General features: G+C 32.9%; 3 protein-coding genes across 8 annotated transcripts; 2 read left to right on the forward strand and 1 right to left on the reverse strand.

The window, feature by feature from the left end:
* Nucleotides 1-399: 399 nt before the first annotated feature.
* LOC101252259 (probable inactive receptor kinase At5g58300) lies at nucleotides 400-5,213 on the forward strand. 5 transcript variants are annotated; one of them, XM_010319920.3, is made up of 3 exons: nucleotides 400-762; nucleotides 2,722-4,146; nucleotides 4,388-5,213. In XM_010319920.3, the coding sequence occupies exons 2-3, from the start codon at nucleotides 2,871-2,873 to the stop codon at nucleotides 5,017-5,019; spliced, it is 1,908 nt and encodes a 635-aa protein (XP_010318222.1). In that variant the 5' UTR covers nucleotides 400-762; nucleotides 2,722-2,870; the 3' UTR covers nucleotides 5,020-5,213. The 5 variants fall into 5 exon arrangements, with proteins under 5 accessions (XP_010318222.1, XP_069151255.1, XP_025885774.1 ...); XM_069295154.1 differs by having other exon boundaries at nucleotides 659-1,018; XM_026029989.2 differs by lacking the exon at nucleotides 400-762 and adding an exon at nucleotides 1,572-1,812.
* A 1,183-nt stretch (nucleotides 5,214-6,396) lies between these two features.
* On the forward strand, nucleotides 6,397-7,930 carry LOC101252854 (thioredoxin H4-1). Of its 2 annotated transcripts, none has more exons than XM_004235172.5 (5): nucleotides 6,397-6,598; nucleotides 6,873-6,940; nucleotides 7,203-7,328; nucleotides 7,405-7,527; nucleotides 7,609-7,930. In XM_004235172.5, the coding sequence occupies exons 2-5, from the start codon at nucleotides 6,920-6,922 to the stop codon at nucleotides 7,756-7,758; spliced, it is 420 nt and encodes a 139-aa protein (XP_004235220.1). In that variant the 5' UTR covers nucleotides 6,397-6,598; nucleotides 6,873-6,919; the 3' UTR covers nucleotides 7,759-7,930. The 2 variants fall into 2 exon arrangements, with proteins under 2 accessions (XP_004235220.1, XP_019068517.1); XM_019212972.3 differs by having other exon boundaries at nucleotides 6,593-6,771.
* Nucleotides 7,931-8,120: 190 nt separating this feature from the next.
* On the reverse strand, nucleotides 8,121-12,549 carry LOC101252563 (serine/threonine-protein kinase AtPK2/AtPK19). Its single transcript, XM_004235171.5, has 7 exons — nucleotides 12,196-12,549; nucleotides 10,339-11,260; nucleotides 10,026-10,108; nucleotides 9,822-9,942; nucleotides 9,447-9,620; nucleotides 9,023-9,127; nucleotides 8,121-8,624 (listed from the first exon to the last, which is right to left on the reverse strand). The coding sequence occupies exons 2-7, from the start codon at nucleotides 10,972-10,974 to the stop codon at nucleotides 8,352-8,354; spliced, it is 1,392 nt and encodes a 463-aa protein (XP_004235219.1). The 5' UTR covers nucleotides 10,975-11,260; nucleotides 12,196-12,549; the 3' UTR covers nucleotides 8,121-8,351.
* Between the last annotated feature and the right edge of the window lie 12,395 nt (nucleotides 12,550-24,944).

A 24,944-nucleotide genomic window follows, 5' to 3' on the forward strand; every position in this document is an offset into this window, starting at 1 on the left:
GATATTGTAAAAATAAAGTGAAATTACATTAATTTAGTATTTTAAATGAAAAACTGGATATAAATTATAACTTTTTGAATATCAAGATGATTAAAAAATACATAATAAAATTTTTAATAATTTGACTCTAAAAAAAACATGACGATGCCCTAAAAAATAATATTTAGATATAATTTCATAAACCTTTTTCATATTTCGATCTATAACATTCACCTCTTCTATAATTGATGGCACTACCTTTGCTATAAAAATAAATTATCTTTAAGAAATTAATATAAATTTATTAAATCATAATTAATTTATACTCATTTATAGAAAATAAAAAAATGTATATTATAAAGCAAAACCTACTTTACGAGTACAATTTAGTGTGGAATTCGTTTGTAGTAAGGTACTATACTTTCTCTTTCAACAGCTTACTGTCTCTAATAAATGTAATGTTGGCTGCCGACATAATCGCTAAATTCTTTTTTTAACGGCATGCTAAATACGAATTATGGAGACCTTTAATTTCTTTACTTTTTTTTTTTTTTTTTGGTTTAGAATAATACCGTTGGGGCCTCCTCCTTATTTTCAAATTCCAAAAATTTAATTCAACACTTAAATTCTCTATCTCTTTATTTTTAGCTATATATTTTGTAACTTACCATCAAATCCTGATTCTTTTCTCTTTTTTTAATAGATTGATACTCTCCACTCTTTTTTCAGATATAACTAAATTCTCCTTCCATTCTTGGCTTTTTACAACTCCTACAATTCAGTGTGAGTTTTTTTGTTTGGTTTTATTTTATTTGATAATCGTGTGGTGTTTGAGCTATCTTTACCCACTCAAAAATGCTGTTTTGATTATCATCTGAGTTATGTGGATTTGAAACTAATAATTCTCTGTTTTTTATGTCATTACCAATGTATTTTTATTGTTTTGAGTGTCTATCGAAAATAGTTTATCTATCTATATGTCTTAGAAGATACACGGCACACTAGTCCTTCTCAGATCCCACTTGCAGGATAACACTAGGTTTGTTGTTGTCAAATAATAAATTTTATGTGTTTGCATTTATTAATCAAAGGGTATATCAGAAACAACATCTCTCGTATATATTCTAGGATTATGTTAGTTATTTTTGACATCCCAAAATTTGGTTCTTTTTAATGCAATTATTGGTGTTGCTTAACAAAGTCCCATTGTTAATGGCACAAAAAGAGGGTACTTTGAGATGTTGGTAGAACACTTTTTTAGCATAGAATTCCATCTCTTTAATTCTTTGAATAAAGGAGCAACCATTCAACTTTTGCTTTTACTTTATTTTGAAATTTTTTTTTGTTTTTGCTTTCTGGGGATCACTTTAAATTGTGGGGATCACTTCTTCCCCCCCCCCCCCCCCCCCCTTTTGACACTCTTTAGCATTACACTTCCTTAGTGTAGTATACTTTCTTTAGTTATTCAAAATTGTTAATTATTTTTCGATGACAAAACATAATTACCAATGAATAATGCACAAAATTTGTTGCTGTACTTGCTCTGCTAGCTGGATAACTGTACCTAGCAGTATTCTTTTACTTTTCTGCATTGAAAAGGTCATGGATGATATCTCAGTCCTTACAGATTTGCTTAAATAATGAAGCTTCAACTTTTTGTGTGATGCTACATTTGTTTTATATATACAATATCAAATCTATATTATCTTTAACATGCCTAAATATTGTGATTCTGATAGCTTTATATTAGTGGGCATCTGTTTTAGGACTATTCAAAGACCATTTATCGATGCTAATGCATCTTCACCTCCAATTATACACATAAAATACTTGGTGAACACCTCTGAAACTTCCTTAAGAATGTGAAATAACCAAAGTTTAGTTTGTTGTAATGATTTGTTATAGTATTTTGGCATGACGTCTTCACTTCCTGTATATACTTTTTGGACTGCTTTGAACTGTTTTTTCCTTGATTCTACCTTGTCTGCGTACATTCTGCCTCCTCGAACCCCACTTAGTGAGATTACATTACTTTCAAGAGTTTTTAGTAACTGAAAAAGACCCTACCACCCATTCTATCTTTGTTTTGTCAGTAAGGTGGGGAGATGGGAATTTATGCTTCACTCTTTTTCTCTCTACTACTTTGTCCAAGTGAAGAAGTTCGTATAAATCCGTGTTTAGTGAAAGAAAACTTTACTAGTATATAGTTTCAAGGTTTATGCTCTTGCTTTATAGTGAACATCTTATAAAAGATTTAAAAAGTAATTGGCACCTTGCTTTTTAGTGGCCTACTATAGGGAAAAATAATGACTTTATTGCCAAAAGGACTTTAGGCAAAGTATGCAATAAATCCTCTTCCAACTCACTTTGAAAATCTGTCTTCAGTAGTTCAATCAGTATCTGGATTGATCCATTTTCAATATGAAGAGGTAGCAAATCAAATGAAGTTTCCCTTTCATTGAACAATACAATTCTCACATTCCTTTCATGCATATCATATAGGTAAGCTGCCATATATTTTAGAACTAAAAGTTAGTATGGCAAAATCTAGGCTTTGTTCTTTTTCTCGCAATAACCAAATGAATTTTTCTGTTCTGGCATTCTGAGATAGAGTTCTTCCTTTTTCGTTACTTCTTTAGCTGATATTATTTCTGGATTGTATAGTTTTCTTGCATTGTGTATAAGCTTTTTCATTGTATTTGTTAATAGTTATAGCAATCTGATTTTATCTCCCTTTCACAGTGGCTAATGAGCTGCTTCCTCTAAAGCGGAACCGGCTGATTTTGTCTAATGCTCTACAAAAGTGGTCAAAGGGAGAGGGAAGAAGTGAAGGACTGCTGTAACTAGGATCTTGTTTTTGCATTTTTGTCAGCCAGATCAGTGAAAACATAATGAAGCTCCAGTCTTTACTGGCAGCTATTGTTTTTCTTATTTCGCTGCTATCAGTATTTCTTAATGTTATAGCTGATCTTGATTCCGATAGACAGGCGCTACTCGACTTTGCAGAATCTGTCCCTCATATCCGAAAACTCAACTGGAATTTGGCTCTCCCTATTTGCAAATCTTGGGCTGGTATAGCTTGTAACGAAGATGGAACGAGAGTCATTGCAATCCATCTCCCTGCTGTAGGACTTTTTGGTCCTATCCCAGCTAATAGTATAGGCAAGCTAGATGCTCTTAAGGTCCTTAGTCTAAGAGCCAATTATCTTAATGGAAGTGTTCCTTCTGATCTCCTTTCGATCCCGTCTCTCCAATCTGTCTACCTTCAACATAATAGCTTCTCTGGTGATATTCCTGTTTCTTTATCTCCTCGTATTGGTGTACTAGATCTCTCCTTTAATTCATTTACTGGAGAAATTCCCCCCACAATCAAGAACTTGACGCGATTATCTGTGTTGAACCTTCAGTTCAATTCATTGACAGGAGAAATCCCCAGCCTTGACACCGTCAGGTTAACTAACCTGAATTTGAGTTACAATATGCTAAATGGCTCTGTTCCATACCCCCTCCAGAAGTTTCCACTTACATCATTTGTAGGAAACTCTCATTTATGTGGGACACCTCTAAATAGCTGTTCCTCGAGCCCGTCACCTTCTCCAGCAGCTGATAACTCTGTAATCCCTGAAAAACAGAAGGCTGTCCACTCTAAGAAACTAAGTACCGGAATCATCGCTGCCATTGTGGTAGTGGTTTCGATAGTAATGTTTCTCCTAGTTTTAGTAATCTCCTTCTGCTGCTTGAAAAAGAAAGTAAGTCATAGCACTAGCATAATTAAAGAGAAGGTGGCTAATGCGGGAAGGAGTGAAAAACCCGAGGACTTCGGAAGTGGTGTGCCAGATGCTGAGAAAAACAAGTTGGTGTTTTTCGAAGGTTGCTCTTACAGCTTCAATCTGGAGGATCTTCTTAGAGCTTCTGCTGAGGTTCTTGGTAAAGGGAGTTATGGTACAGCTTACAAAGCTGTTTTGGATGAGGCAACGATTGTGGTAGTGAAACGGCTGAGAGAAGTAGGGGTTGCCAAAAAGGAGTTTGAACAGCATATGGAGATTGTTGGAAGGGCTGGGAGGCACCCTAATATTGTTCCACTCCGCGCATATTATTATTCCAAGGATGAGAAACTTCTTGTTAACGAATACATGCCTGCTGGTAGCTTGTCAGCAGCCTTGCACGGTATATAATTGCTAACCTCTATCTAATCTTTGTATCTCAGACTCTCCAGAATGTTGCTGCACTCGTGTCGGATCTTCCAAGAATGCACTCACTACTTGGAGGATTCAAAATGCACTTGTCGACATTCTTGAAGAGTCCGAGCAACACAACATCTAAACTTTTTTCTTGCACATTGATTGCTTTGATCATCAGTAATGATTCATATGCTTTACTTTAACGCACTCTTGATAATGACTGACAGATAATCGATCTACTGGAAGAACTCCACTAGATTGGGATTCAAGATTGAAGATATCTCAGGGAGCAGCAAAAGGAATTGCCCACATCCATACTGAAGGTGGTGTGAAATTCACTCATGGAAACATCAAGTCCTCCAATGTACTCCTCACAAGAGACCTAGATGGATGCATTTCTGATTTTGGCTTAACACCTATGATGAACTACATATCATTCAAATATAGATGTGCTGGTTACCGCGCACCAGAAGTTATTGAAACACGGAAAGGGACACAAAAATCCGATGTTTATAGCTTCGGAGTACTGCTCCTTGAGATGCTAACAGGTAAATCCCCTCTCCCATTACCAGGGCAGGATGAGGTAGTTGATTTGCCTAGGTGGGTCCGGTCCGTTGTTAGAGAGGAATGGACTGCTGAGGTTTTCGACGTAGAGCTGTTGAAGTACCAGAACATTGAAGAAGAGATGGTGCAGATGCTTCAGATTGGACTAGCTTGTGTAGCTAAGGTGCCTGATATGAGACCAGCTATGGGAGAAGTGGTTAGAATGATTGAAGAAATTCGACAACCACAAGGTGAAACGAGACCTTCCTCGGAGGACAGCAGATCCAAGGACTCTAATGCACAAACACCTGAATGAAAAATGCAGTTTTTAGTCATTCAGCTTTCAATTCTTGATCATTTTAAGAATGCAATTTATCTCCATTGCCAACTTTTGCATGTTTCTTGGACATACAAGTACTGTTATTTTTATTTAATTTTTTTTATCTTGATGTAATATCTTTCAATAGAAACTTATCAGCTCAACATAAATGAGAACCTTTGTTTTCTCTATTTTTGTTTACATTTAACTTTGGTTGTACATATATCCCTCAATTTAGCCCCCTTTAATAAAATGCTCCTTTTCCTTTTTAGTCCATTGTGACACATAAATTGTATTTTGGTTGGTGACCTATCATAATTCCATTTTGAAGCTGACTCACAATTCACAAACAACATATTATATACAATAAGTGAAGCCAATTTAGCAAAGTAAATGTTCAATTAGAAGTGTCTTTTCAAATCATTTGCTTCTTTTTTACGTTTTTGTAGGACGTATGGACCATGATAAAGTTTATTTGTTCGCACTGTATGAAATTTATGTGTCAAAATCAACTAAAACGTTTCAAGATATTAAAAACATAGGTCTTCTTTTTTTGAAAAATTATACGAAATAGCAAACATCTAGAGTATATATATTATGTATAGTTATAGTTTTCATTATTTTTAATTTGTGGTTAAAATTTTGTATTGCTATTCGGTATCCTAATTTTATAAATCCAAAATTTGTATATGCTTAGCACCTTAACTATTGTATACGATTTATGAAAAATTCATAATCTCTATTTGTAGTTTTGAAACAGAGTTTTGAAAATTTTCTAGATGTATAAATTATAGTTACTATGTTTGTATATTCACAAGCAATAAATACAATCGGGCAAACGAAATATACAAAAAAGTAACATCAACAGCAAACAAAACTATAATTATGGAGCACAATTACCAAAAACTATAAATATATAGCTTTATTAAGAAAATTTTCTCTTTTTCTTTTTATCAAGAAAAGATTCGAGAAAATATTAAGATTAGTGTGTTAAAAAAAAATATCCACTTTGCGGAAAAAAATAGTTGACGCCCTAATAAACTTTCTGACAAATAACAAAAAATTTCCATATCAAATTAGTGTCAAAAACACATTTGAACTATCTCATTTTTTTCATAACTAAACTATTGATAGTGTAAGTTTCATACGTAAACTTATCTCTTTCTTTGTTTATCAAAAACTTAACATATTATAAAGAATATAATTTTAAAAAATGTAAAAATCGTTAAAATAGGAAATACTTTCTCTACCCCACGTTAGTTGATAAATAAAAAGACAAATTTACTAATTTACCCCTTAGAAAAACTAGTGGGGAAATTTTACAATTAAGAAAATATGAACTCTTTAAAAAAGAATTAATACCAATCATAATATAGGAAATTTTCAATGTAATTTAGTAACGTGGACAATGGATAATTATTTTTTTGAAAAGATGATAGAACTAATATGATAGGAGTTAGTTATGTAAAAGCACCAAGTCAGGAAAGCGGTTATTCATTATTCATTTGGAATTTTTTCATCTTTCCCTTTTCTCTTTTTCATCACCATTTTCGTCGCATTCTGTTAAATTAGCAAGGTGAGTCTGATCTCATTTCTTTGTCAAATGTTATTTCATATTCATCCTCTTATTACAATCGTTACCTTGTTTTTTTGGTTTCAAATTTCTATCTTCTTCTGTTTCTATCGAAATGGAAATGGTGGTTTTGTGAATGAAATTTGCGCTATATTTTTATTTTGATTGAAAACGAGGTACCATAGAAAAAATTATTTTGATCGATTGATTCAATTTATTGCGCATATTATATTATGTATGTATGAATGAGCATGACTTTTTGATTTGCTACTTGTAGGGCACTGTTGTAGTTCTTCCACTGGGGTTCACTTGCCCACCCCCCTCATGGGGCAGTGCTGGACTAAGGTAATGTATCAAAATCACTTGTAAATCTAATGTACATGAGAAACTTATGATCCATCCAACAAGCTCTTCACTTGCATTTACACTAGTTGATTTGCAATTTCCAATGCTTTGCTTTTGATCTTTCTATGCCTTCATATTTATTAATGCAACCCTGCTTGGGGTCTATTGTAAACAACTTGGTGTACATCTTTGCTGTTTTCATCCTCCCCTGCTTTTTTCGTGGTTCTATTCGTTAGTAGGAAAAAGTGTCTTTCTCTTGCAGGTAAGTAGTCAAGAAAACAATGATGTCCCTCCCACTTTTGATCTTGCTGGTGGAAACATTTGCCTTGTCACATCAATGGACAAGTGGGAAGAAAAAATGTCTGAAGCCAATCACACTGGCAAGATCGTAAGTTTCTTATCGTTTTTCTTATCAATATCTTTCTATCCTCAAATAAGTAACACTTTACTTTGTCTTCCAACAGGCGGTGGTAAATTTCAGTGCGTCATGGTGCAACCCATGTAGAGCAGCAGCACCAGGATATCATGAACTTGCTGATAAATACACTTCAATGATATTTCTAACCGTAGACGTGGATGAGTTGCCTGTATCTTTCCTCAATTCTCTTTTATTAGTCACAACTCCTCCAAAGTCGTCTAAACTCATACACATTGTTAACTTGATGCAGGAGTTAAGTACTTCGTGGGACATAAAAGCTACTCCAACATTCATTTTCTTTAGAGATGGCCGTCAAGTGGACAAACTAGTAGGCGTCAAAAACCAAGAGCTCCAACAGAAGTTGATGAATCTCGCAGAGTCTACAAGGTCCCCAGGATGATAATACTGTTGCTTCGCGGCAGTAGGAAAAAAATATGAAATTCTAAAACTCTGGTTTTGTCACGTTAATTTTGCCATTTACTGCTGCTGTAACAATATTCTTACGTGTTTCTATGTATATCAAGCCAAGTACTGGGATATAACGAAGTAAAAATTTGCAGCTTGGAAAACAATTTCACAGGCCTTCCGTGTTGTTAGGGTTAACATTATCTCATATAGTTGGGTGAACACCTAATAAAGGAGCTTTTCGCAATTAAGGTTTTTAGAGAAATTTTTCAACACTGCATGTTCAATGGACCTTCCAAACTATATGAGATACTGTTTTCTGATATAACTCATTTATAGAAGTCACAATATAGACACTTCTTACTCAATACTTCCTCGTGTTGTGGAAAGGTAGATGACAAACATAGAGTTGTAAGCCCTAGGTAGGGTTCTTATACAAGCAAGTATTTCCAACATAGTTATATATATACATCATAGAACATTCCCTATAAGTGTCTCAAGAAGTAAATAGCAGGGAATTAGAAAAAAGCTCCTATGCCTCGGAAACCATGGTAGGGTTAAGAGTGAGAGAGCACACGTGATGGTTAATTATTCTGCTGGCCGCACATAACTGAAACCCTTGAAGGGATTATCACCAGATTTTGGACTAGCAGCAGGAGAATCTAGCAAAGGCATGCTGGTCCATTGCTCTTCAAAATTGGCAATACACAGCTTCCCTGAAACTTGGGGACAGAAACTTGGTTGAATTTCTCGAGCATCTAACTTCTTCCAATAGATAGACTTGAACCATTTGTGACTTTTTATCTCATCACTACCTATTGATCCACAGCCAAGGCGCTTGCTTGCATCCTTGTGTAGCAGCTGAAGAAATACAAACACATAAGATTGATAACAATCCTCTAGTTTCCACATTTAGCACGGTAGATAGTATTTACACATTAGTTCATACACAACACTATCTAGTAAGCAGTAGGGCCTTCCAAATTATCTTTAGCTTTGTATCCCAAGTAGAATATACAGAAGTGAGTCGTAGAGCAGCTCAACGAGGTTTGGTTTTACTGGTAAGATGATATTTGATCCTACTTCTTAGTAGAATTAATTACTTCATATATGGCATAAAAGTAGCATATAATAACATAAATAAGTGATATGTGATCTAAGCATTTAAATGGACCAGCAAGATATGAAGTGCCTGCTATATTAAGATTTATCAGTTAGTCGGTAACCACTCTCATATCATACAAAGAAATGTAGCTTACCCCTTTCAACAATGAATGTGCATCACTAGACAAAAATGCTGGCAGCTTAATCTTGTCTTTTATGATCTTTTGTTGAACTTTCTGTCGGTTCCCAACAAATGGAGGCTGAAAAAATCCACATGAGGAAAAGATTAGGTTACTGAAATACAGCTTATCTAAAGTAAACATATGAAGGATGTCATATTAAGTGAGAAATATAAATGTTAATGAAGTCATAGAAGAAGTTATACAGACGATTGCATTAGTGTACAATAGCATAGACAACAAAGTTACTTGATATGTGTAGACCAAGTGTAAAGAGAGACAATGATTTCTTTAACTTTTAACCTACTGATAACTAAAAAGCTTTATATTTTTTTACTACTGCTGCAACCGACTGAAGGAATTCAAAGTTAAGGGTAATTTATTAAACAAAATAACAAACCTTTCCTGTCAGCATCTCATACAAAAGAACTCCCACGCTCCACCAGTCTGCAGCCTTATCATGACCTTTTCCAAGAACAATTTCAGGTGCCATATATTCAATAGTTCCACACAAAGAGTTGGATCTCGTGTTCTCATCAAATTGCTTAGCAAGGCCAAAATCAGTCAGCACTACCTGCAGCAGCCATAATACAAATTCAAAAGGTCAATTGAGGACGCCCACAAATGATTTCAAATCCTTGTGAAACCGAATAACAAAGTATTTTCAGTTATCCACTAATAGAACTAAAAACTAGTCCATGGTCTTCCCATGAAAATCAAACGGGAGTAACAAGAAAGCATCGAAAAGAAGGGTTGTGGAAAAGGGATATCTTACGTGCCCATCAGCATCCAAAAGAATATTTTCTGGCTTTAGATCCCTGTGCATTATGCCATTAGAATGGAGGTGAGAAACAGCAGAAACAATCTCAGCAGTGTAGATGCGTGCCAAATCCTCCCTGAAAAGAATTAAGTTAGTTTGTTACTTGAACCACAGTAGTCCTGGATCTTTTAGAAGGGGTATTTCATCATGCATTGCTACCTGAATAAGCCTTGCCTACGGAGTTGAAAGAAAAGGTGTCCTCCGTTAACAAAGTCAAGCACAAGGTATAGTCTGTATTTGGTCTGCATTAAGAGGAAATAGATAAAAAGAAATCAATAACACTTAAAAGTGTCATATAATGTAAACTACCCAGATACATATTAAGGAAACAGAGGGTGTAGTTCACAGCTAAGAACCAAGTTTGAGGCTTTAAATTCCTCCTCGTAGTGGGCTGGAGTTGCATAAAATGTATGCAAGTCCAAAAAGCTGTTATAAAGAGATCAATTTATATAAAACTGAAGCAAAGCATCACCTGGAAAGAGTATCTGAGCTGCACAACAAATGGATGATCTATTTTTGTCAATACATCCCTCTCTGTATTCGTATACTCAGCGTGATCTTTCTCCAAAATCTTATCTTTCCGCATAACCTTCATTGCAAGAATTTCAGAAGTCCCAATCTTCCTCACCTGATATACTTTTCCAAATGCACCTTGTCCAACAACCTTTAAGACTTCGAAATCGTTAAGTCCCACAGACCTTGGGGTATTAGCATCAGCATGAACATCACTTTTATCAGTAACAGCAGAATCGGAAGTAGCTTCTTCAAGATGATCATTGGTCTCTCCACTATCACCCTCCACAAGCTCTAACAAGTGTTCACTCTCACGAAGTTTGAGTTTGCTAAGCTTCAACAATTGACTGACATAGTTTGTCGGACCAACAAAGGAATGAGAACGGCTATAAATTACAGCTGGTTCTTCATATATAAATCCATTTGTTTCCGACATTGCAACATTCTCAGAGCTCAAAACTTGAGCTGGAGCAGGACCAAATATGTCCGAGAAATCCATATCAACATCATCAAGTGATACAACTTTGGGGTGTTGCAATGGGAGCAGCATGTGGTTGTTGAAAGGCTTCCCAGTTGGTTGTGTAGCAGAAACCATTTTGCCAATTGAGTTACACAGGGAGGGAGGGAATACAGTAGATCAACCCCAACTTCTGCACGGCTACGGGAGAACTACCCTTGAAGGTCGCCTCACGATAGCCTTGAAAAGAAGGAAATTCTCAAATACAACAAGTGTTCCGAAAAACTGGTGGAAGAGGCTGACCAAAATCCAGAAAAGTGAGCTGTTCTCGTTTCCCGCTTTACAGGAAAGAGTGGCTGCAGCAGTGCTTCTCGAATTCATGAAGAACATGCAAACCATGCGGTGTTTATTAAACCAAATACCCCTGGAAGGTTTAGAAGAGAACTGTCAGTGTATCTAGCGAGCGAGAACAACATTGACTAGTAACCTAACATTAAAAAAATGCTCACAGGATGTTAAACAAACAAAGATGAAACAAGATGAGAAGGGAATCAAAGGGAAGTAGTAACAATCAGTCGCAGGCGTCTGGACGAAATAGCAAAACTCAATGATTCTGACTTAGTTAAATGCAAATTTCATTCCTTTAAAAAGTAAATAGTGTAAAATCTGTATGAATTGTAAAAGAACACATTAATCATCTCTTATAACCTTATGTAAAGGAAGCTGAATCCTTCAATTGGATATAAATTCCAACAACCGTTCTCAAGACTATCTTAATAGTGAATTAAACCTACCTATGCTGATCACATCAATATCATCAACCAAAAAAATTTAAATGATACTCCTTTCTTGGTACAATTGAAATTTCGATATTCAACCTCTTTTAGATATTTTAAGTTGTTAATTATTGTGATTTTTTTTACATAATTTTCAAATATATATATATATATATATATATATATTATTTTAAAAAAGTTAAAGCTTCTATGTCCGAGAAATTTGAAGGTAAATTCCAATTATACCACATAATTGGGACAAAGAGGTAACAATTGATTAGCTAATCTGATTTCAGTACATAACAGAAACCCTTAAACCTATAAAAATCTCACCCTACAACTCCTGATTCCCAATCTGAATCACGAATTCAATATGTATATAAGTTGAAATTTAGCTTAACATAACCACAAATATAGCAACAGATGATCAATTCCGCAAACAAACCCAAAAAAAATCAACTTTAATAACTCAATCAGAATAAACACAAGAAAATCAAATACAGAAAAACACTCATGCATAATCAATAAAACAGTTTTTTAAAAAAACTCCAACTCCATGAAAGGGAAACAGATGTAAATTTACCTGATTGAAATAGCACAAAGAACAGAAACAAAAGAAGAGAGACTTATATATGATGAAATAATCCGTCGCGTGGCCGCTTATAACCAACTTTGGAACTGAAACTTACTCCTTTTACCTATCGATTTTATATTAGTAATAATTTAATTTCAAAATACTTATTTTATATTTTTTTAAATTTCATATTAAATCAAATTAAAATTTACTTAAAATATGCTTTGCGATCGTGGATGACGTGGCACATTTTTAGTGGCTGTTGGAATAACGTCCAGCTTTGGGTCCTTGTTTTTTTTTTCAGAAAAATATTTGGAAAACGTTGGCGGCATGCCAACTCAACAGTGCATTACTTCTTCACGGAAAGATTATAGTTATATTTACTTTTATACCCTCGGCACGATTATCAAGGAAACCTCTCTTGATGCTCTGAAATAAAAAATAAATTATTCTGTGTTTCTGAAATTATGGCATATTCCAATCCCCAAAAGCATAACCTTTTCTAATATACAGTTGTACACCTACCAAAATAAGGAACAAACTTTTATTTGGATTAATTCCTCGCCTCATAAAATAACTTTTTTTTTTTAAATTTGTGTGTGAAAATAAAAATTTTAATTAAAAAAAAAAAGAAAATTTATTTAGAATCGTAGATGGTTTTAAAAAGTCAATTATTTCAAAAAAAAATTAAAAAAAGTTAATCTGCTTCTCTTTTTAGATTTTACTTCAGTACAATTGCAAATCATATGGTTGATAAATCAGATGATAAATACTTATATTATTAACTAAAATATTATTATATGGAAATTGACCCTCTCAATAAATAAAACTCCCTTAACGTTTGTGTTTGTAGATTCTATTATGCTCTGAAGAGGGGTCTTTAATTTATAAGAGTTTCAATTTTTCTATCAAAGAAAGAATAACTCAAATATGGAAGAAAGTTATATTTTTCATCCGCAAAAAGTTTTTAGGATAATACTTTGACTTTTCTTTCAAGGAAAAATAAATTTCAAATAACGTAAAAAAAATCAGGGCAAAATCTTAACGAAAATGAGTCAAGATAATAAATGGATCATAAACTAATTCAACTCAAGTTTGTTTGGGTCAAAATGGATCAAGTAATGAATCATTACTCAACCAGTTCAATTTTACTAAATTTTAATTGTTTTATTTATTCTTTTTTAAAAACAATTAGTACTTAATAAAATTATTATTTTTCTTTAATATAGATATGTATAACATATCAAATTAACGGGGGAAAAGTCTTCTTAAAATATTTTAATAAGATTTTTCATTTGTCAATTCAGCTACACATAAATTAAATAGGGATAATCGTATAGAATGACAAACTAATAATATAAAATAAATATAATAACTATCGTTTGATTTATTTGTGTTTCATAACAAACTGTTTGCCAGTCCCTCTCTCTCGTATTCTCGCTCGCCACTCTCCTTCTCTCGATCGCTTTATACAATTTGTATAAAGCGAGAGAAAATTGTATATACACATGTAAATACTTATATTTTCGTCCTATACAATTATAATTATACAATACAAATATTTCCTTGCCCAAGTCTCTTTTGTCTTTCTCTCTTTCTTGTTTTATACAATTCGATTCAATTATATTTTCCCTGCCCAAGTCTCTTTTGCCTTTCTCTCTTTCTCGTTTTATACAAATTCAAATTATATATAATTTCTCTTTTTCTCGTTTTATACAATTCAATTCGATTGTATACAAATTCAAATTTTATTCAGATATACAAACACATATTTGATGTGAACTCTGCTATTCCATCAAGACTCAGGTTTGCTAAATGGAAACCGTTATAGGTGAATTCGAGATCTTTTGCAGCTGCACGACCTAATGGAACATGAAAAAGCAAAACAAGAAACTGAAAAATCATGGCAACAAACAATTTCTCCATGTCTCCTCATAACTCTTCTAAGATAATAATGTTCGTCGGGCTACTTCATACAATCACAACGAGTTATATAATCACTTTTTTTGTATATATGTATAGCGAAATAGGCATAGCATTCAGTTGTATATGTATAGCGAATTATACATATATATGTTTGCTATGAAACACAATTATGCAAACTTTGCTATAATATACAAATTTGAATTTTGTGTTTGCTATATGTGATCGTTATATGGCTCCTTAGTTGTGATTTCTCAATTTACATTCTGTAGCTACAATTTAAAATAACTAACAAAATGTTTTTTTAAAAATAAATATTTTAAACCTCCCAATAACAATGTCAAATATGCTTTAAATCTCAAATCACAAGTAAAATAATCAAATTATTTAAAACTTTCGATTGCTTATAATGTCCATTATATAGGGAATTTTTGTATTGGTTGTTGCATATGCTGTCTTCTTATTGGCTTTGAAGGACTTAGTACAAGTTTTAATGGTTTTTAATTCAAATTTGGCATTATGTTTCTGGTGGTTTTTAGTATAAATTTATCATCAAGTAAATATTTGATTATATCAATTCAATTTTAAATCTCTATCATTATATAAAAATATTTTGGATAGAACTCTATAGGAAAATAATTTTTTTTAAATCACATTAAAACGTAACTAAATTTGAATTCATGTTAAAAAATCTCATATTAGAAATAAAGATTTTCTAATAAAGATGACTTCATATAAGGAAATTTAGTCGAAACCTCTTATTAAGAATGAGAAAGTATTTATTGTTTCACCACAATTCTTTTTTATTATCAGAAAAGTATTATTTTATTGTATATGAGGTTTTTTCGAATTTGATTAACTTTCTTTTGTTATAAATAAAGATAATATATGAAAACTTGAATTAAAAAATATAGAAAATGAGAGATGGAATGAAATGACGAGAGCAAAGAAAGAGAGAGTAGTAAAAAGAGATGGACAGAAGATAGGAAAGTAGTAATTTTTTCTTTTTCTGCGTCCATCTTTTTAGGAAAAAAAGATAAATATATCTTGAACTATTGCAAATGGTATGAAAATAGTTTTTGTCATATTTTTAGGACGTTGTTGCTTCTATTGGTCAAAATCTAGAACATATATACAATTTACACTAACATACATACACGTGTCATAATCTTATTCATTGACTTGATATTTATTAAATATCTCTTTTTAGTCTTTTATTAGAGCGAAGGACATATATACTCTAGTTTTTTAATAGCAGAAGCATTAATGTTCCAAAAATATAACTTGAAATATCTGCATACTATTACGATAGTTTAAAAACATATTTATCCTTTTCCCCCATCTTTTTACTACTATCAAGGTCTATAAATCTTTTACAGGTTATGACCTGACGTAATAATATCGGGGCTCATCACATGATATCCACAAAATACATTATTTACAACATCTTTACATTGTAAGCAATTATTCAAATAAAAATAAAAATAATCTTCATAAAACTGAAGTGTTAATAAGTGAAAATATAGCTAGTTTTAACTAGGATCATAAACATAATTTTATTACAATCTCAATAAACACACAAAAGATAATATTATCCTATCCATTATACGTTATCTTTAAGTTTGTACTCTTATTATTGTTAGTACTTTATTTTATTTTTATGTTTTCTATGTTAAAAAAAATTATTTTGATCATAGGGCGTATTCAGCCTAGTTATACTCAAGCCTCATAGGTTAGCAGACTTACTCTGGTCGAGCTAAAATGCCTTATCTAAGGACCCGTTTGGCCACATATCTTCTCGAGTAAAATTTGGAATTTTTATTTGATAAATAGTGTTCGTCTATACAATTTGTCATTATTTGACAAATATGTTTGGCAAATAACCCAAATTTTCAAATACTAGGAGAAGTTCGTATTTCGACTAATTCTCATTATTTGGGAGCTTTTAAACCTCAAAATTCTACACCAAACTTTTATATTTTACCAAAACTACCATATATAATAGTTGTTTGCACTATTACATAATTTTTTATGTGAACACCAAAACAATGATGAAATATTCAGTGAATATAAAAGTGATGATATGGTTACTGATGAAAATGATGAACAATCGACTCGGGGTAACAGAGTCATGTGTTTCATCTACTTTACAATGTATGGAATGAAGTTTGTTGCACTAACTCCAAACAATCACATTGATCCAATGTCATGGACACTACTTTCTAATTGTTGCAACGAAGATCCAACTTGTTATGGAAGTCATGCATCTTGTTATTCTTATTTTCTATGTAATACAAACATATAGTTAGTTTTGATAATTTTTAAAACTTATGGGTATAAATTATATTTCTTAAAAATGTGATATATGTTTTCCAAATACTATGACCAAACGCATGGTGAAATTCACTCAAATAATATTTGTCATTTTTTTTTGAAAATATATGAAAAAATGCTAGTCAAGTGTATGAAAGAATATCTAAAGTGATCTAGGGTTATAAGGGACCTCAAACACCAAGTCAAGTTCAAAGTATTCCTATTGGCTATGTTCTCGCATGAGTTTATATAAAGGTCAAATTTAAACACTCATATTTCTCATAATATATTGAAGTAGGTGTCCTATGATCTATCAAATTAAAGTTCTATGAGTCTTCTTTCCAATGTCATCAAAGTTTTGTTATTTTGAGTTTGGAGTAAAAAGTTATGGTTGTTTTACTAGAACATACTCGAGCTAGAAAATTTGGCGAAGTCACCTGCTCAATTGGTGATTCTCTGAATGGGTTGGCGAATCACCGAATTAGCTCACCGAATTAACTTGAAAACCACAACCTTTTGTTGATTTGGTCACCTAAAGTCCAATGGGTGATCCGTCGAGTATTTTTGGCTAGGAGACCTCCAAATCACCGATTTGATCGACAAGATTCATTAAAAGGTCACTTTCTTTGATTTTTATGATTTTCTTATGTTCCTAGAAGGGTATTATTGACCTTTTATCCAAGTAAATTTTTCTAAGTCCATCTTACAACCTAATAACATCATAATATGTCTATAAAATCTCAAAACCCCCAATTTTCATCCTTCCAAAGATCAAGAACTCCAAGAAAAAGATTTTTCCAATTTTTCAAGATCGAAAGACTCCAAGTTCAATATTCTCTTTAAGAATCCTTATGTTTTTAATCCAAGGTTCTTCCCCACCCTTCATCTCCAAGAAAAGCGCAAGAAAGATGAAATCTAGGGTTTCAAGCCTTCAAATCACGTTCTTCTTCAAACTTTAATGTTATCATTGTGTTGGACTGCATCATGATCGTGCTCTACATCTACTTTCATATCAGTAAAAAATTTATCTAGGTTTATATCCTTAGATTTGAGTATTCTTGAATTGAGTTGATATTGAATTTTTGAGTTCTTGAGTACTGATTATTGAATTCTATTTCCCGATTATTCGCTTGTTATATCTTCTATTGAGATTCTTGAGTTAATTGTTTAGGGTTTTTTTCAACAAAAATCCTATTTTTTGAGTATCCTTTAGTTCTTACGGAGAATCTTTTAAACAAAACGTAAGTGTTTAAACTGAGTTTTCAGAAAGTGAAGAGGAGTTTGAGAAAGAGCATAACCAAGATCTCAACCCAAAGAATGTAATTTCACATTGAGCAAAGAGAAATCTTGTTTTCTAAATGAGCAAAGAGTTTTCAAGATATTTGAGAGCAGTTATCTCATTTAAGAGGAAAGTTTAAACAATTATCTCAAACCTAAGAAAGAGTATGAATTATACATTTGAACATGAGTATATATATTATTGGGAGTAGTATTGAGACCGATGTGGGGAGAGTTCAGAAATTCACAACCCCTATAAATCATATCTTGCCAACATTGGTATAGGATTATACTTTTTAGATGAATCCTTATTTCTTGGTGGATCCACTTAGTTGAGAGGTTCAATATCCTGGCACGATATATGACACTTTTGACAGTGTGGACAAGATATTGTATCATCACGTAGCTCATAGTAATGGTTGTTGATTAGAGAGTCTCTCAATAGAGTTAAAACATATTTTATATACCACTTATTATGTTGATCTCAATAATATGAAAGTATTTTGTAAATCTTTTAAATGATCTAACTCATTTATTTCCTTACATTCAATTTGGGTATATTGTTATATATTCCAATACCATCATTCAATTATTTCACCTTGCTATATTACATACTTGTGCATCTAAATGTATTAATATCATTCAACGTGCTGATACAAGTGTTCAAGATCATCAACACGCACTCCGATAAGATCACTTTACACTCCATATAGTTTTGGTGAGCCTCATTGCATTCCAAAGGACTTCACATTTACTTTTGATCTATTTGTTTTGAGGCGTCATGGGTTCTGTTACGATACATATCCTAAATATTAGAGGTTCCATAGGTAGATAGAGTTGAAGAGTCTATCGATATTTACTTTTCCTTGAGATCTTTTTGCAAACTATTATACATATGTTATTGAGTATTTTAATAGACAATTTGAGTTGAGTATTTACTTTGAGTTTAAATATTCAAAATTCTATATTAAGACCTTTATCACTTGAGTAAGTCTTCTGCTAAGTAGTCTGTCAGATCCAAGGGTTTGCTTGTGGACATCCAATGGTACTCAAGTGTCGGTTATGTCTAGGGTATAGGCTCGAAGAATGAAAAACTTGGTATGAAAGCAAAGAGATCAAACGTCCTAAGAGTGCTACAAACTCGTCCTAGTAGGATCCAATTTATGGTTGTGAGGGCCCCACTCATTCGATAAGGGACTACAAACATTAAAGAAAAATTCCATTCTACCCTAAATCGTGCGATAGAATTTTACCATAACTAATTTATTCAAACTTGTGCATTTTTCAAATCCATTCGACTACCCCTAACACTTAAGGTGGTTGAAAAGCAAAACACAGACCCTTATCGATGAGTTACTCTCAACAAAAGTCGTTAGAAAATCATGAGACTGCAATGGAACTCGAAAGAAGCCCATGAGTGAGCTTAAGTATTTGTATTCGAAAAAATACACTCTTATTCATGTGAATCATGTGTTCGAGCTAAAAGTGAGACGATGTGTCCCAAACTCTCTTTTGTAAGCCTTGCTTCAAGTGATACACATTAAGAGAGAAGTATGTTTTAGAGCTCAAATAGTATGAGTTACGATGTTATAAGAAAGAGTAGTAGAAGTGCCCATAGTTAGAAGTACACATTTAGAGGTGTAGTAACCTAAGAAATGGGGATAGTTATTGAGTAAAGTGTGTAGTTGTAGTCATGTACCTAGTAAGTCATTTATGAGGAACGTTCCTTTAAGTGTAGGCTAAGGAGTTGTAATATTGTGTAAATTCATGATAGAATGCAGTGTAATGATTATCAGTTAGGATGAATTAGAGTATACCTTAACGAGATATGAATTTATGTCGATATTTCATTTTGTTAGTGAAGATAAAGTATAGGTTTTGAATAGAAGAACATAGTAATCCTGAGGTAATAGATCTAAACTAAAGTTGTTTTTATTAAGGAGAGTCATATTATATAAAGAGTTAAGAATGAATTAGCAATGACGTATAGTGAATGGGTAAATAGTAATTAAGTTGTAAAAGGGAATGTAAAGGTAATCTGTAAAGATGTAAACTACATATAAAAATTAACTACTTGTCATGAGGTCTTAGAGGTTGAGTGTTTTTAAATTTTATCTAGTGGTAATAAATTAGTATACTATGTGAGTAATTGTACTAATATTTGTGCTTAGTACTAGACACTAAGCTTGAATTTGAGATAAGAATCGTGATTAAAAAAAATGAAGGCAATATGAGGGCGAGGATGTTAGTTTTGAAATCTGATCTAGAAGGTTTGACATAAAGTAGGTGAAAAGTTAAGGTGTTACTTTGCAATGAATGTTTGTGATACAAGAGTGGTATTTTGACCTTTAGATGAGAGCAATAAAGTGTGGCTAAGTCATCAGATTAACAAGGACATTAAGAGATGTACCCGAGATCGTATGTAGTTAGAGGAGGCTATAATTAATTTTACAAAAAATTTCATATGTGCCCAGATTGTATATAGGAGTTGTCAATATGGAATAGGCTGATGCAGACATTATTTTTTTCCTTAGGAGTTACATTAAGCAACTCTATAAATCAATGCAGGTAACTGTTATAGAAAGTCTTTTTATAGAATCCGTAAGAAGTTATGAGATGTAACTCTGATAGAAGACATAGAAGGAACCTTAGTGCCTACACGTGAAGAGTTTAGTATCCATGAGATTAGCATATCATGATTATTAGAGTAAAGCTAATAGAGACTAGCTTAGAATTTAAAGAATAGATCCATAACTCTAAAGTATTAGCTTGAGACCTAAGGGGAAGATGATAAGATGAGGAACCGAATCAAGTGTTGAGAATTAGATAGTGATATGTTCACAAAGAGTTTTAGTTGATATATGAATCCATTCATAATTTACTGTATTCCTTAGAGTTCAGTCATTACAACATCGGGTTGATGCCTCTAATATCAAAATTATGTTCATGATTTATGCTCATGCACTTCAGATAGATTCACATTTATCACGACACAGACCATCGTGATTGATATCCACACTATCCCTCCAGTGAGAGAACCATTACTACAACCCAAAATAACAAATTTTATGAAAATTAAAGCATCTAAAGTTACAAAAATGGGTTTAAATGACGATAAAATTGGATCCCCCCTAAACTACAACGTTTTTACCGATAACTTGCCAAACTAATGCGGAAGAATAACCTCTAGAACCTGAAAGTCATTTCACCAAACCTCTACTAATGAAACTTCTTAGAACAAAAGGTACAACCCTGAAACTAAACAACACCTTAACAATAGTCTGAGTACGAAAAGAGTGGACTTAAACAAGAAAAATCCATGGCAGCCTGAAAGATTGAGCTAACTCTTGAATTCGCTCACGCTTTATAGTCACCTAGATGAGGTCTATCAATAGCTGCCTGAAGATGCCCTATACTTAACAAAGAACAACCAACTGCAGTATGAATACACAACCACTGTGTACTGGTAGGATTACGCGACTATCCTAAAAGGTGAAACATCTATAAGTCAGTACAACAATAAAAACATGCATATACCGAACATATACAATGTTAGTCATTACATACAAACAAGACACAATTTCAAAATTCTTAAGATATATAGTTATGTCAAGTCAATGGTCTTCTCATGGAACCCAATTCAATGGTACTCTCATGAATCCAAACCCAAACTGTTAACATACCGGAACGTGGTACCCGGTACAAAACGATCCCATTATTATGTCAGAACGTGGCAACCGATTTCAATTAGTGTGTCGAGCGTAAGACCGATCCATTCAACAAGCTACAATGATAATCAAAATATACATTCTCATAATCTACAATAAATTCATGATTTTATGGCTTACAATTATTCAATTAACATATTTTATGAAGAGTGTGATCAATAACGTAATATTCACATACATACGTGCATCATAATATAGTAATTGCAAACATATATCATACCAACATGAAATCACAATCATCACCTACCTCGAATCCAAGCTTGAATCCCCCAAGGCACTTAAATCTTCCCTTTACAGATTCTTTCTGTTTAATCTAGGTCTACAAACAATAATTTATACACAAGGATCAAGAATCAAGACCCAATTACCCAGATCATAATTAATAATATCAACCCTTGGTCAGACCCTTAATCTCTATACGCCTATTAAGTATTTTTCCCACCATCCAAACTGTTCCAAAGTACTTACCCAACAATAGTCACCCAAGAAACTTAGTTTTACGGATCAAAAAATAAATTCGGGGAGTGAAAACCTTACCTTTAGCCTAAAAAATGGTTGGAACACTATCAAGAAAACCCTTGGGTCGTTCCTTAGCTCTCAATTTTGAAAAGTGCAGAATAAACATTTTTAAGTTTTTATTTCTGACTTATGTCACTTTTATCCCGCTACGGTGGGACCTGATAAAATTCTAAATCAATACTCTCTACAATTAGAGGTGAACCTGAACCAGCCAACACACACTCATAGTACCAAAAAAATCACAGTTCTTATCAACATCTCCATCTTACAACATAAATTTCCATAAGCTTAAGTTACAAATTTTTGGTCTTTAGACATCATATACTTACTGAAGGATATGTCCAAGCATACAAACCCTCTAACAACACTATATAAATGCTATATATAGTAATTATAGATAACCTCTTAAGAGCAGTAGAATCAGATTAAATTATTCGACCACACATAATCGATACATGACCTCAACAAAAGAGAAAATATTAGATTGTCGGACAACCATAAATACTCATGGTAGCTCTATGAATTCTCATAAGAAAGATGGTAAAAGTAGAACCACTAAAGTATTGTAACAACTCCAACACAACACCAATTATGTCATTCAAAATAACCAAATCTTTCCAATCTTCCCACTCAACCAAGAGACTTTGGTACCCTTTATTCACCACTAGCGATACACCCACAAAAGTGAAACACCTAAGAGCATAGTAGTGAATCATACTAACAATACTAACAACCATCATAATCTCTCCAACCATTTATCTTGTTATAATCCAACATTTTTTAAATAAAACCTTTTGTAGGTAATGAACAATCAATAGTAATAAACTTTACGACTCAACCCAAGTTTAAGTCCTTTCAAAGGTTCAATACCTTATATATTGATCATTCTCACCTTACCAATTCATACCATGAACAAATATCTTACCACGAATTTAGACTTACAATGAAATATCTGAATTGTAAATTTCATCATATGACACTATTTCTTATCTATCAACATTAGCTTGTTCCTTGAAGATTCTTATGAATTCGTGGATCTTTGTTAATCATTGGTTTCATCTCCATCGATCTTACAATATCCTTCGCTAAAAGTTCTATCGTACTCATTTCTAAACTCAAAAACAAAACCAAAGCACTTATCATCACAGTCGAGCTAATGTCTATACACTCGTTTCTCAAGTTATTTTAAATAATTTTTAACCAATCTGACGAACTTGTGACATTATTATCATAGCCACAACAAAATGAATGAAATCGTGCATCTCTGAACCTAATTATCTACCCCTCTGAAGTTACCGCTTTAGCCTTTGCAATCAAATAAAATATTTTTTGCTCTCACCTCTCTCTCTCTAAAGGTTGTATTACATCCCTCTATTTTTCTTCACTATGACTCTAGCTCTTTGATTTCTATTCGAATAGTATCCCACTATCTCTTAAAACTTTCCATAAAACCACGTTAATCACCAAATATTAGAAAATCACAACCTTAGATACTTGCAAGTCGTAATTACTATACACAAATTTCGCTTAACCAACTATCTTATTATATATTTTTGTCTCATCACAATCCATCACGAACTCATATTACCATTACGCTTAGTATGCCTTGACTATCAATACAAAATCAACATTTTCCTCACCATGACACCTTTACTCAGGTATATTCGTCAAATCTAAATGACTAACCCAATTTTTATACGTCCTTTCTTACTAAAATCATTAATTGCCTTCACCCAAGTATACTCAATGGGATTTTGTTTATCCATAAGTTTGTCATTCTGTTATTAATCCACTTCCTTATGGCTTTAAGATAAAATAATCAGTCCTCATGCTATTCTTGTTATTATCAAACAAGAGAGGAGCACCCCATGGGAAAGCATTAGGAGGATGAAACCTTTATCAAGAAGCCCTTGGATATGAGCTTTAAACTCTCTTAATTCTAAAACAACAAGAATATACTCAATAGAGGGAGATTCGAACATTCTAAATATAAGACAATTACACTAAACAATCGTGCCCCACCAATTTCCTACCCCGCATGTAAGATATGACCTTAGGTGACTTAGGCTTGTACCTCTTCCCAATCTAACCTTTTGCTACCCACGATCTCTAGAGTTATCGACTTAGTATTACAATTAAGATTTGTATAATAGGGGGACAACCAAGTCATGCCCAAGTTTATATCAATTCAGTCATATTAAACATAATCAAATAACCCAAATCTTAAAATTCATAACACAACAGGGTAAAACTATATACATGGCTGACTATGACTGACTCTTCAACTAGGGTAGAAACATAGATGGGTGAGGGCATAAATTATATCACAAATCATATCAAATTCTGAGGCAAATCACATAGACACGTAATAATAAGTAGAACTTGAATTAAACAACACATTAGTCATCCGATCACAAACAATAATAGTACTTGTGATCCCTACATCCGACCCTTATATGCCAATGTTCTCCACAATTTTAACATAATAAATTAACCAAGTAAGCATTGTTTCTATTGACGTAGCCGTATTGTGGCCCTCCTTGATATACAAACAATCCATGAAATTTTTGTATAGGTTCTTGAATGTTGCCACCTATAAACTTAAATTTGCAAATCTGAACTTAATCCCTTCCCAAGCAACGATGGTAGCTAACGATCTCCACAAAACTCTTAATTTCAGTGACAAAATTAAGTTGGACACAATTCCTGACTGCTTCAATCTTTGGGGATGTATCATTACACCTTCCTTTGAAACTACATGCCTAAAAAAGGCAATTGAAGTTAACCAAAATTCACTCTTAATAAATTTTGCACACCCCTTTTGTTTTTGTAAGCATAGGGATACTAGTTTTTCTATTGTTCTTTTACAACATTTGATTTATTACAAGATTTTATAATCTATCCTCGATTGTTGAACAATGATTAGATTGCATAAGTTAGTTCAAATTCGATCCAGGTTCTATAAGGAGACTTGGGGAAAATAGAGGATACATGGCT

Source organism: Solanum lycopersicum, chromosome 3, assembly GCF_036512215.1.
Source record: "Solanum lycopersicum chromosome 3, SLM_r2.1".
NCBI classification, from domain to species: Eukaryota; Viridiplantae; Streptophyta; class Magnoliopsida; order Solanales; family Solanaceae; genus Solanum; species Solanum lycopersicum.

Excerpts from the sequence above, each read along its gene's own strand:
- LOC101252563 (XM_004235171.5), bottom strand. The coding sequence starts at position 10,974 with ATGGTTTCTGCTACACAACCAACTGGGAAGCCTTTCAACAACCACATG. Across the intron at positions 9,621-9,821 it reads TTTTGGATGCTGATGGGCAC|GTAGTGCTGACTGATTTTGG; the intron begins GTAAGATATCCC and ends TGGCTGCTGCAG. Across the intron at positions 8,625-9,022 it reads CACATTCATTGTTGAAAGGG|CTGCTACACAAGGATGCAAG; the intron begins GTAAGCTACATT and ends GTATTTCTTCAG.
- LOC101252854 (XM_004235172.5), top strand. The coding sequence starts at position 6,920 with ATGGGGCAGTGCTGGACTAAG. Across the intron at positions 6,941-7,202 it reads TGGGGCAGTGCTGGACTAAG|GTAAGTAGTCAAGAAAACAA; the intron begins GTAATGTATCAA and ends TTTCTCTTGCAG. Across the intron at positions 7,329-7,404 it reads CCAATCACACTGGCAAGATC|GCGGTGGTAAATTTCAGTGC; the intron begins GTAAGTTTCTTA and ends GTCTTCCAACAG.
- LOC101252259 (XM_010319920.3), top strand. The coding sequence starts at position 2,871 with ATGAAGCTCCAGTCTTTACTGGCAGCTATTGTTTTTCTTATTTCGCTG. Across the intron at positions 4,147-4,387 it reads CTTGTCAGCAGCCTTGCACG|ATAATCGATCTACTGGAAGA; the intron begins GTATATAATTGC and ends AATGACTGACAG.